This window comes from Elephantulus edwardii, unplaced genomic scaffold (assembly GCF_000299155.1).
Source record: "Elephantulus edwardii isolate Elephantulus edwardi_28Jun2011 unplaced genomic scaffold, EleEdw1.0 scaffold00186, whole genome shotgun sequence".
Lineage (NCBI taxonomy): Eukaryota > Metazoa > Chordata > Mammalia > Macroscelidea > Macroscelididae > Elephantulus > Elephantulus edwardii.
In genome coordinates, this window is record NW_006399936.1 from 292,795 (window position 1) to 303,614 (window position 10,820).

Below are 10,820 nucleotides of genomic sequence, written 5' to 3' on the forward strand. Positions count from 1 at the left end.
GGCGAGGAGGGACTGCCGGTCCCGTCAGTCAGGCAGCGGAAGCCGCCGGGAGCGGATGGCGGCGGTGGTAGCGGCCACATTCGCGGCCGGGGGAGAGGAGGTGGCGGTTACGACCTCCGTTCCGGGGACTCCCGGACTGCCCGGCAGCCGCAGTGCTGAGCGCGCCCTAGAAGAGGCCGTGGCCACCGGGACCCTGAACCTGTCTAACCGGCGTTTGAAGCAGTTTCCCCGGGGCGCGGCCCGCAGTTACGACCTGTCAGACATCACTCAGGCTGGTGAGTGTCCCCCGGCCTCCTGGCGGGCCCCGACCTCATTTGCATAGCCCCGCCTCTTCGGGTGCATTGCTCCCAGCCGGGGCCCACCCCTTCTTCACCTGGCGCGGGACTTCTGGACCCTTAATTTGCATAGGCCTGATACCACCTGCTCCCCACTTTTAAGAACTAGACAATGAGTGTACTCTTGGTTTGCTCGGGACGCCCCACCTCTCCCGCTGAGCGGTGCGAGCGCTCCGGCTTTTCTTTATTTGCTTCTCGGCTCACCTGTAGACGGGTCCCGCCCCTCACCTGGCCGGCTCATTTGCATGGCCTCTTCCACCTCGGTTCGCATCGGTCCCTAAAGCAGCACCCCTGAGCTCCTCCCGCCTCGTTCTCCCCTTCGTCCCACCTCCTCCTCCTCCTCCTCTCGTTCCACCCCGATCTGAGCCCCCCACGCCCTTCCCTTCCCGTGGGCTTGGCTCCGCGACCACCCGATGTTCCTGCTTCCTTTGCAGGGAGCCCCGCCCCCCCCAGCCGACAGACCCCCCTGTACGCCTCACGCTGCCAGCCTGGGGGAAAGAAGGGACCCCCTTACCTTTCCCAGCTCTTCCCCCTGGGCTCTTTTCTCCTAAACCCCGGACCCCTATCAGTGAGAGGCCCCGGTCCTGTCTATGTGAAGTCATTGTGGAACCTGTGACTTCATGGGGCTGGAGAATTCTCTTGTCAGTTTCTGCTTTCCCTCGAGGGAGCAACTTGAAGCTGTTGCTGGAAAGAAGGAAATCTTATCTCCCAGCTGGGAGTGTTGGGAAACTCGAGGCCCGTCCTTCCCCTTCTCTACCCGCAGGCCCCTCTCATACCGTCCAGCGGCCCCTGCTATCAGGGGCTGGTGGGAGGTGGGCACAGTCTGGCCTCAGCTGCTGGGGAGGCGGCTGATGACCTTGGCCTGGCAGCTGCTGGGCAAAGGAAGGAGGAGGAGGAGGAGGGCTTCGTTCCTAAAGCCACCCTAGCCTAGCCCAGGGGTGAGGGGGTCCCCTGGGCTCCTCCTCCAGTCGGGGGCTGGACACTGCAGACGACACTGCCCTTCCTGGGAGTGCCTCTCTCCCCAGGCAGGTATCTGCTCACCTGCACTACACCTGTTTCTCTCTGAGCCTCTTCGCTTTACTTGGATTGTGAGTTGAACTGGCTTGCCCACCATGCCCTATGTGAGCTCAGGAGCTGGGAGCGCCCCAGGGGCCGGGGCTGCCTCTCCCCAGCTCCCTGACAGCAGCTCCAGCTCCAGATTGACCTCGGCAGCTGTGTGACACTGGCCCTCTGTTTCCCTCCCCCTTGCTTGTTTTTTGACAAAGACCAAATGTTATTCTTTACTTCCTTAGGGCTCTGTCTCAGGGAGTGGACTCGTGGGGAAAGCTCCAGCCTCTCCCAGCTTCCCCCCACCCTGCTCCTCCTCCCCCAGCATTCCGGCTCAGGGTGCAGTCAGTTCTCCTTTGAGCTTGGGTGGTGAAGCGGGAAAGCCACACAGGAGTCTGGGACGCGTCCCTTTGGGCCCTGCGTCTAGGGCCTGTGAAATAGCTTGTCCAGAATCCTATTCTTCTGTCCTTTCTGCCACCGAGTGCTTATAGCTTGGGGTGGAAAGGGGAAGTGACAAAAACAGTGTTGTCCATACCCTTTCCTCCACACCCCCTTGACCCCCAGGGCAGATGAAAACCTTTAGTGCTCTACTTCCTGGATCTTTTGCAACCCTCTCAGCCTCCTCCTCCTCCAGCACCTTCGGAACCAGCGTTTTCCCTGGTGTGTCTTCTCTGTGACTCAAGTCCCTAATATCCCCTGGACTCTGTCCTCTGGGGTTTGGTCTGGAAGACTCCTGAGGTGGGGGGGAGGGGTCACTCCAGCAAAGGAGAAGTACAGCTCATTCTCTCACCGACCACATCCTGTGCCTCCTGTGCCCTGCCTCCTCCAGCCTGGGCTCCCTTCCGCTCCCAGCTTTTGCCCCCTGCCACCTGCTTACCCATCAGGGTTGCTCTCCACCCCCTTTATCTGCAGGCAGACATATGCACACCAACACATTTATGGACACAGTGAGGCAGGAAGGTGGAGTGAATTTTCTCCTCCCATGACAGGTCTTGTAATGTCTATATATCAGCCAGAGCGTGAGAGATGAACTCTGAAACAGCAGGTTGTCATCCTCCCTGGTAAACACAGTGGCTTGCCAGAAACAGAACCCCACAGATTGTTTCTGCTTCATTTCCTGTTACAAGCCTCATTTCCTTGGGGGATATACCCCAGCTTTTATTCCCTTCAGCTATTACCACCCGTCCCTGGGGAGTACCCTCTAAGAAGCTCACCCAAGTTCTTCTGTTACTTCCTCAATAGACCTTAGGCTCCTCCCAGCATGGACTGAGCAGAGGAAAACAGAACCCCAGGCTTCTGGCCCACGCAGCTTGTAGTGTCTCCAGCCTTAAAAGACCTCCAGTGCCTGACTCTGCACTGGAGTAGCAAATAACCACTTGAGATAAATGGATAATAATGAATTCTCCCCTCCTTCACCCTCTTATTACTTGTCCATGCCAAAGAGACAGGCAAAGGAGCTGACTCTTGAAGTCTGGATCAGTAAGCAAAGTAGAGGGAGTGGGTTTGGAAGAGGGTAGGAAGGAGGGCACCCCTTGGGAACTGGGTACCCAGAGGAGAGGGCCATGAGGATTCTAGGCTTTGGGGTCCAGCTTTGTTGACATATTCTTCCTCTCCTTGTCTTTAGAAATCTGTAACTTAGTAACTCTTTGGGCATGACTTGTTAGTCACAGGGGTGGTGTTTCCGAAAAACTTGTCTGGTGTTGGAGGTCTTGATTTCTAAAGCCAGGATGTAGAGACCCTTGGGCTTTCCCCTCAAAGCCCATCTTTTGCAAATAGGTTGTAGTTGAAATAGGTCACAGCCGCTGAGGAGCAGGAGACTTTCCCAGTGGTATCTCTGGGATGTTTCAGTGTTTTTGCCTCGAGCGTCCTAGACCTTCTTCACCTTGCTGTTTCCTCTAGAGTGCTAACACTCTCCTACCTTGCCTTCCTCCTCTCCTGGAGTTTCAGAACAACAGGAATCATCATGATTGCCTTCATGTATTCATGGGTGTTCATGATTCTTCCCTCCCTCACCCCAGGTCCAAATATAGCCTAGTAACTCTGTGTTTTGCTTTTTTATTTAACTCATGTTTGGATTGTACTCCAGTTTGCAGGTGTTTTTGTTCTCTCCCCTGGACACTCAGGTGTCTAGGCCTGATTCCTTAGGTCCACTAAGGTGCAGGGGACTGGGCACCTGGCTCTGGTGAAGTCCAGGGTCCTGCTGACCAGGCCTGGGCCCTTCCCCAGCTTCCTTTCACACTTGCTTCTTCTAGACCTGTCCCGGAACCGGTTCCCCGAGGTGCCTGAGGCTGCGTGCCAGCTGGTGTCCCTGGAGGGCCTGAGCCTTTACCACAACTGCCTGAGATGCCTGAACCCAGCCTTGGGGAATCTCACAGCCCTCACCTACCTCAACCTCAGGTAGCGAAGGCAAGGTCAGGGACAGAGGGGATCTTGTTCTCAACTACAGGCACCCCAAAGTGATTCTCACTGTGACCTTGAGAGGAGGGCAGAGTTGGGACCCTGGGGCTGGAGAGCGAGTCGTCTACTTTTCTCTCTCCTACAGCCGAAACCAGCTGTCATCACTGCCCCCCTACATCTGCCAGCTGCCCCTGCGGGTGCTCATTGTCAGCAACAACAAGCTGGGAGCCCTGCCTCCTGACATTGGGGCCTTGGGAAGTCTACGGCAGCTGGTGAGGATTGAGAACAAGGACTCAGGGAGGGACTGTTGAGCTGGTCACCAGGGATCTTTTAGGGAAAGATGGGAGTGTAGGCTGGGCATTAGGGAAACACTTAAAGGCAGATGAGCAGAAATGGGAGGGCGGAAGCTAGTGCTTCTGGTCTTATACCTCCTTCCTTCCTTCCTCATCTCAGGATGTGAGCAGCAATGAATTGCAGTCTCTCCCATCAGAATTATGTAGTCTGCCTGCCTTGCGGGATCTCAATGTTCGGAGGAACCAGCTCAGCCTCCTGCCTGATGGTGAGGGAAATGAAGAATAAACAGGGTGTGTGTGTGTGTGTGTGTGTGTGTACACACACATATATATATACACACATGTGCATGTGGCTGTTTGGAAAAGTCACAGTCAAGGAATCTTCAGTGAAGAATCATGCCCTTTTTGTATGATTTTGTATTTGCAGAGTTTTGTGATTTAGAAAACAAACGAAATTATTTTATCTTCACTGGCAACCTTCTGAAATAGACAAGATGTGAATTATTAGCTTTTTTTTTAATAAGAAAGATGGTGGAGATGAGCACAGAAAGGGGAGTGTGTAAATGCACCTGCATCACTGTAATCTTTGTGTTGGAAGGGGCCTTTAAAGGTCATCTCTGGTCACCACTCCCCCCCCTGGTAGGACTTTGAAATCTCAAGAGAGTCAGGTGACCAGGCCTCCTTCCCAGAGATTCTGAATCCTTGGGAGCCTCACTAGAGCCCAAGCTGCCCTATTTTAATAAGCCAATTGTGAGACACATCAACATTTGATAGCCCCTGCACCAAAACAAGTATACCTTCCCTTCTTTTATTTAGCCAGCATTTATTGATTTCTGTTGGTTGTTGTGGTAGTGGTGGTGTGTTGTTTTTTTGTTGTTGTTGTTAGTGTTTTCTGTGTTTTAGGAGGGGACCAGGTAGATGTGGGAAATTGTGTCCAAGATCTGGTAACTCTTAAGGATTTCATGAGGGATAGTGAGAAACATTCCTAGACCAGAGAAGAAAGTGCTAGAGTGTGAGACTTGAGTCCTGCGAGCCAGAGGAGAGGCAGCAGCACTCAGCAAGGCTTGGTCAGCTTAGAAGATGTCACCAGGGAAACAGAGGAGTTGACCTTTGAAGGCGCATTCCGTTGGGCTGCGTCTTCTGCAAGGAAGCAATATGGACAAAGCCTGGAGTTGGGAGGGAGCATGGTCCAGCATTGATGGGATTAGACAGGCAAGCCAGGCCAAGGGCAGGAAGGGCCGGCTGCTGGAGAGTATAGATTTAATTTTTTAGAAGTGAGGAACCGAATGGTCCTCCATTTCATCTGGGGCCCTCACCCTCACTTTCTGCATTTGCTATCTTTCAAGTCATTAGGAGTACAAATAAGCATTTAATTAGAACTCTCTCTCTCTCTCTGGGCTACAAACGAGAACAAAGCAAAATGCCCTAGAGACTCAGAGAGGAACAAGGAATTCCCACTTGCAGTATCTAGAAAGGTTCATGGAGAAGGCAATACTTGCCTCCTGAGAGACTTAAGAATTTGTCTGATGTGGTAGAAGGGCAGCAGTGAGGTGGGGAAGGGCTGAGCAGATCCTGAAGGCCTCGGCTGCACTGGAGTGGGAGCTATGCTTTTTATTCTGTTATCTTGTGCTCCCACTGGTCCAGGCTGCGCCACAGGAGATTATGAGAAGGTGCCACTTCTAATAGCAGGCATAGCTTCCCTCTGGTGAAGGCCTGTATGTTCACTGCCTCTGGACCGGCCGCTCTGTGCACCACACCACCTCAGCAGCCTGTCTGCAGGCCAGAGGCAGCATTTGAGCAGCAGGGGGCCACAGTTTGGTTTTTGTCTTGTGATGATCACTTGAAGGATGAGTTAAAATGCTGAGTGGCCAGGCGAGGAGACAAGGAGGGGCAGTTGTTGCTGGGGAGTGATGTGAGCCAGTCAGGGAAGAAGCTGTGCTGGACCCAGGTGAGCAAGAGCAGGGGGACTGGCCAGCCGGAGCCTCGGGTGGAGAAGCTGAGCACGGAACCCATCTTGGGGACGCTCCTGACTCTTCCCTCACCCACCCCCAGAGCTGGGGGACCTCCCTCTGGTCCGTCTGGATTTCTCCTGTAACCGTGTCTCCCGAATCCCGGTCTCCTTCTGCCATCTCAGGCACCTGCAGGTCATTCTGCTGGACAGTAACCCCCTACAAAGCCCCCCTGCCCAGGTGAGAAGCGGGCTGGGTGCACCGTGGTGGTCATGTGGAGGAGGAGCTGTCCCTCTCCCTGCTTAACCCCCCTCCGTGTGTTTCCTTACACCAGATCTGCCTGAAAGGGAAGCTTCACATCTTCAAGTACTTGTCAACAGAGGCTGGGCGACGTGGGGCGTCGGCACTGGGGGACTTGGGCCCATCTCGCCCTTCCAGTTTCAGCCCCTGGTAAGTCCCAGATGGGAAGGAAGGAGTACCCTGGACACTTGACGCCCCTTCCTGGTGCCAGGGACCCCCGATTTGGGTAGGAGACCAGATGCAGGGGTGGATGCTGTTCAGTGTAGGGCTGACCAGCTCTCCCTCCTGACCCCAGCCCAGCCGAGGACTTATTTCCAGGACGTCGGTATGATGGTGGGCTGGACTCTGGTTTTCACAGTGTTGACAGCGGCAGCAAGAGGTGGTCAGGAAATGAGGTGAGGGCGTCCTTTCTAAGGGAGTTTGGGAGGGAGGGTGTCTCAGCCCTATGAGAAGACTTCTGAGTCTAGAACCCTTTGCCGGGCCCCCTGAATTTTAGTGGTGGCTGGAGCCGTCCTCTTCCTTCCCTTCCCTAAGCGTTCTGTGCAGTAGCTCACAAGGCCCTGAATCCCTAGGGTCCCACCTTGTACAGGGGATCATCTCCCATCTTTCTATCTCTGCCTGTACAGTCAACAGATGAATTTTCGGAGTTGTCCTTCCGGATCTCAGAGCTGTCTCGGGAGCCTCGGGGGCCCAGGGAACGGAAGGAGGAAGGTCTTGGTGAGTGATAGACTCGGGCCAGGGAGCCTGGGGTGGGAGTGACAGTAAGAACCATCTGCTTGTTAGTATGTCCCTCACCTCTAGCCGATGGAGACCCTGAACAGATTGACTTCATCGACAGCCACGTGCCTGGGGAGGATGGAGACAGAGGTGCTGCGGAGGTGAGGATCTAGCCGTGTCCCTCTCCAGCCAGGGGACAGGACAGCTGGAGAGAGACAGGGGAGGTCTGGGGAGAAGACACTCCTTTGACTCCTTCACTGTTGTTTCTCCAGGAGCAGCGGCCACCAGAATTGAGCCCCGTGGCAGAGGATGGCGAGAGGGCACCAAGCAGCAGGTACCCCAGTGTTGGGCCTTCCTGCCACCTTGCCACACCCCTCTTTCTTTCCCAGACTCCTCCAGTTCTCCTCTGTGACTTCTGTGAACCTCCGTTTGCCCTTCAGGCGGGAGGAACCAGCAGGGGAGGAACGGAGGCGCCCAGATACCTTGCAGCTGTGGCAGGAGCGTGAGCGGCGCCAGCAGGAGCAGCAGCAGCAGCAGCAAAGTGGGGTGTGGGGGGCTTCCAGGAGAGACAGGTACAGTCCTGCACCAGGATGGGGCTGTGTAGGATAGTGGGGCCTGATGAGCTGGACATGGAAGTGAGCAAGCGCCCCTTCCTGGGCCTCCTGGGGTGGCTCCCGCCTGTGGCCCGTCTGTCCCTTGGAGTCTGCGTGGACCTTCTTCCTGGCCCAGCTGACTCTACATCTCTTGATTTCTTTCTAGTTTTCTGAAGGTGGGGCTCAGGACTGCTGGGGGAGGTGCCGCTGCCCCGTCTACTCAGGTCCCTTCTAAGTATGTCTCCTCCCACCACCTCTGTGAGTCCTCCCATGCAGCCTCCTCTGACCGCTCCTCCTAATTCTCTGTCTTTCCTCAGCAGCATGCCCAAGTCCACTGCTATACAAGTGGGGGCTTTAGAGGGTCGAGGAGCTCCTGCCCCTGTCCCTGTCCCCACCTCCCAAGAGCCTCTTCCTTTGGCTGGATCAGGTAGGAGAGGGACTTTGGGTAGAGGATGTGGACACATGTTGCGGGACTGGTTGGGACCTGGCTGCTGGTGGTTGGAGTGGGACACTGCAGGAATGTCTCTCACCTGTTCTTGTCCCTGGGCTCTGGCTCCAGATCCAGCACCTGCTCCCCGGCCACTCAGCTCCATTCAGAGACCAAACAGCTTCCTCTTCCGCTCGTCCTCACAAGGCAGCTCAGGTGGGTCCCCCTTTTTTCCCCCACCAAGACCTGTTGCTATCCTGAAACTACTACAAGTGTTAAGCCTTGGGCTCTGTTACTCCTTGTGGCGTGGCACCTCTTGTCCATTCGTGTTGAAAGTCCTGTAGGCAGAGAGGAGGAGATGTGTCAGACCACAAGGACCTGACTCTGAAGTGGACGCTGAGCAGTGGAGACAACATATCCTCTCGTTTTCTCTCTTAGGCCCTTCCTCACCAGACTCTCAGCTGAGACCGCGGCAGTCCCCCCAGGTGCAGGATGAGAAGGAGTTAACGTCTCAACTGCGCCAGGTAAGGGAGAGGGCTCAGTTGGGGCAGGGGCGTGGGCTCAGCCTGGCACCTCCTCATGTTCCTCGACCTTGGAACTCAGGCCTCCCTTAACCCTTTCCCCACCCTGGTACCTCCCCTAAGGATGGGGTGCAGCAATCCTGAGGTCTCTGCTGACCATGGTGCCCTTTCCCTCCCTGCCTCTCAGGCCCTTGAGTCCCGGCTGCAGAGGCCCCTGCCCGAGGACCTGGCAGAAGCACTGTCCAATGGGGTCATCCTGTGTCAACTGGCCAACCAGCTCCGGCCCCGCTCTGTGCCCTTCATTCATGTGCCCTCACCTGCTGTGGTCAGTTGAGGCCCAGAGGAGGAAACAGAGGTTGGGACAGGAATCTCCGGTGGCCCCCCCTCTGACCTGCTTCTTGTCTTCTCTTACCCATCTGTAGCCAAAACTCAGTCCCCTCAAGTGTCGGAAGAATGTGGAGAGTTTCTTAGAAGCCTGTAGGAAAATGGGTGTGCCTGAGGTATGGGGAGTGTGTTCTCAGAAGCCTAGGGCTGGTCTCCATGCCAAGAATGGGGAGCACTCTGCATGGGGGCCGGTGTTCTGTTCACAGGTGGTGTCTGCCCCCCCCCCAGGAGCACGACCTCAGTCCGCCCTGCCCTGCATGCCCCCTCCTTGCATGCCTGCATGTTGACTTGGCCCTGGCATGAGAGGGCAGGGGGTGGGCAGGACTGTCTTGCTGCTGCTGCTGCTGCTGACATGTCTTTTGTCCTTGTCCATCTGTCCTCCCCTCCCCTCCCAGGCTGACCTGTGCTCGCCCTCGGATCTCCTCCAGGGCACCGCCCAGGGCCTACGGACCACACTGGAGGCTGTTCAGCGGGTGGGGGGCAGGGCCCCTCCACCCCTCTCGCCCCCCTCTGGTCTGGGCGGCTTCGTCCTCTTCTACCTGGCCTTCGTGCTGCTGCTCTATGTCGTCTACACTCGGCTCCTGGGCTCCTAGGATCTGAAGTCACTCCTCCCTGCCCTGTGTCCTGTTTCTATTTATAAGATGCCCTTCAAACCCCACCACCACCAGTGGTGCCTTCAGCCCCTGCCAAAGACACTAGCGTGCCCCCCTCCATGAACACTGACCTCAGAGGCCCCACTCTGGTGCCCCCAGACCCTGGGCCCCCCGCCTCTGGCCGTCCTCCTGTAGACCCTCTCTGTGCCCCCACCCTCCTAACTTGGATGGTGCCTTTTTGCCTCTCTGCCCCTTTACCTGTCCCCTTGAGAGGTGGCAAGAGATCCTGTCTTCCCCCCCCTCCTCTGGGGACTAAATTATCTATATTTTGTAGAGAGAACTCTATATTTGTAGGGGTGCAGGGACCCCAGCTGGGCCCCTGTCTGCGTGTATAAACTGTACAGACGTGACTGCCTTTGTGTGTGTGTCTGTTTGCGTCTGCTCCTGCTGTGGGCCCCCTGGGCCGGCTCCCACCTCCTTTCTTTATGGAAATGACAGGCCCTTCAGCTAGGCCTTGGCCCCCTGTGTCATCTCTCTGCTGACAGCTTCCTTGCTTCTCATGTGTCCCCAAGCAATGAGCCTGCAGTGTCCGCCAGGACAACCCTGTCCCTTGCCTCCTGGTCCCTAAACAACATCCCCTCAGTTGGCTCCCCTTAGGCTCCGTTAGGGACTTTCTGACACCTTGCCCTGCCAAGGGGAGAGAATCTGCTGAGGAAGGGGGGACACGAGGTGAGAGGACTTAATTTGGGCCCCTTCCCCCAGGAGTCCCTGTGCCAGCCCCACCACATCCTGGAAGAGGAGGGGGTCCCAGGAAGGGGCCTCCCCTACATCGCTGCTGTCCTCCATGCTCTGCTGGAACGGCCTTAGGGACTGACCTAGAGCACAGGGCCCCTCATGTGCTGGGCCTGGGACCCCACAAAGAGAAGATGGACAGTGTCCAGTGCTGCTCCTACTGACAAGGACTGGGCTCCAGGCTCTGGCCCTGTCCCTTGAGCGCCCCTTGGAAGTTCAGGCAGCCCAAGGGGAGGGAGGGGCTTTACCGCTGCCTCCTGGCGGAGGGTCTGGAGTGCAAGACAGGCACCAGGTGTGTCTGTCAAGAATAAAGGAAGTCGAAGACCTTCGATGTTGACTTCAGGTGTGTGTGTGCGCGTGCATGAAAAGGGTACAGCAACCCGGCAGTGGGCCCCCGTAGATGCGTGGCCTCCCTTGGGGTGCATGCTCAGCTTTTTCCCTTCTCGGAGCCTCGTGCGCTGCTGTGGCCGCC

The 10,820-nt window shown here is 56.4% G+C and overlaps 1 protein-coding gene across 1 annotated transcript; it reads left to right on the top strand.

Annotated features, from left to right (window-relative positions):
* Window positions 1-55: 55 nt before the first annotated feature.
* Window positions 56-9,556, top strand: LRCH4 (leucine-rich repeats and calponin homology (CH) domain containing 4). The gene is made up of 18 exons (XM_006896469.1): window positions 56-275; window positions 3,635-3,779; window positions 3,925-4,051; window positions 4,233-4,338; window positions 6,125-6,261; window positions 6,356-6,471; window positions 6,617-6,716; window positions 6,948-7,038; window positions 7,123-7,199; window positions 7,311-7,372; window positions 7,479-7,610; window positions 7,798-7,866; window positions 7,949-8,058; window positions 8,191-8,274; window positions 8,497-8,582; window positions 8,767-8,904; window positions 9,002-9,079; window positions 9,359-9,556. Exons 1-18 carry the CDS (start codon window positions 56-58, stop codon window positions 9,554-9,556), a joined length of 2,076 nt encoding a protein of 691 aa, XP_006896531.1.
* Window positions 9,557-10,820: the final 1,264 nt, after the last annotated feature.

Bases quoted from the DNA above. Each gene is read 5' to 3' on its own strand.
- LRCH4 (XM_006896469.1), top strand. From the start codon at position 56: ATGGCGGCGGTGGTAGCGGCCACATTCGCGGCCGGGGGAGAGGAGGTG. The intron at 6,717-6,947 runs GTGAGGGCGTCC...CTGCCTGTACAG, and splicing joins AGAGGTGGTCAGGAAATGAG to TCAACAGATGAATTTTCGGA. The intron at 7,200-7,310 runs GTGAGGATCTAG...TTGTTTCTCCAG, and splicing joins GAGACAGAGGTGCTGCGGAG to GAGCAGCGGCCACCAGAATT.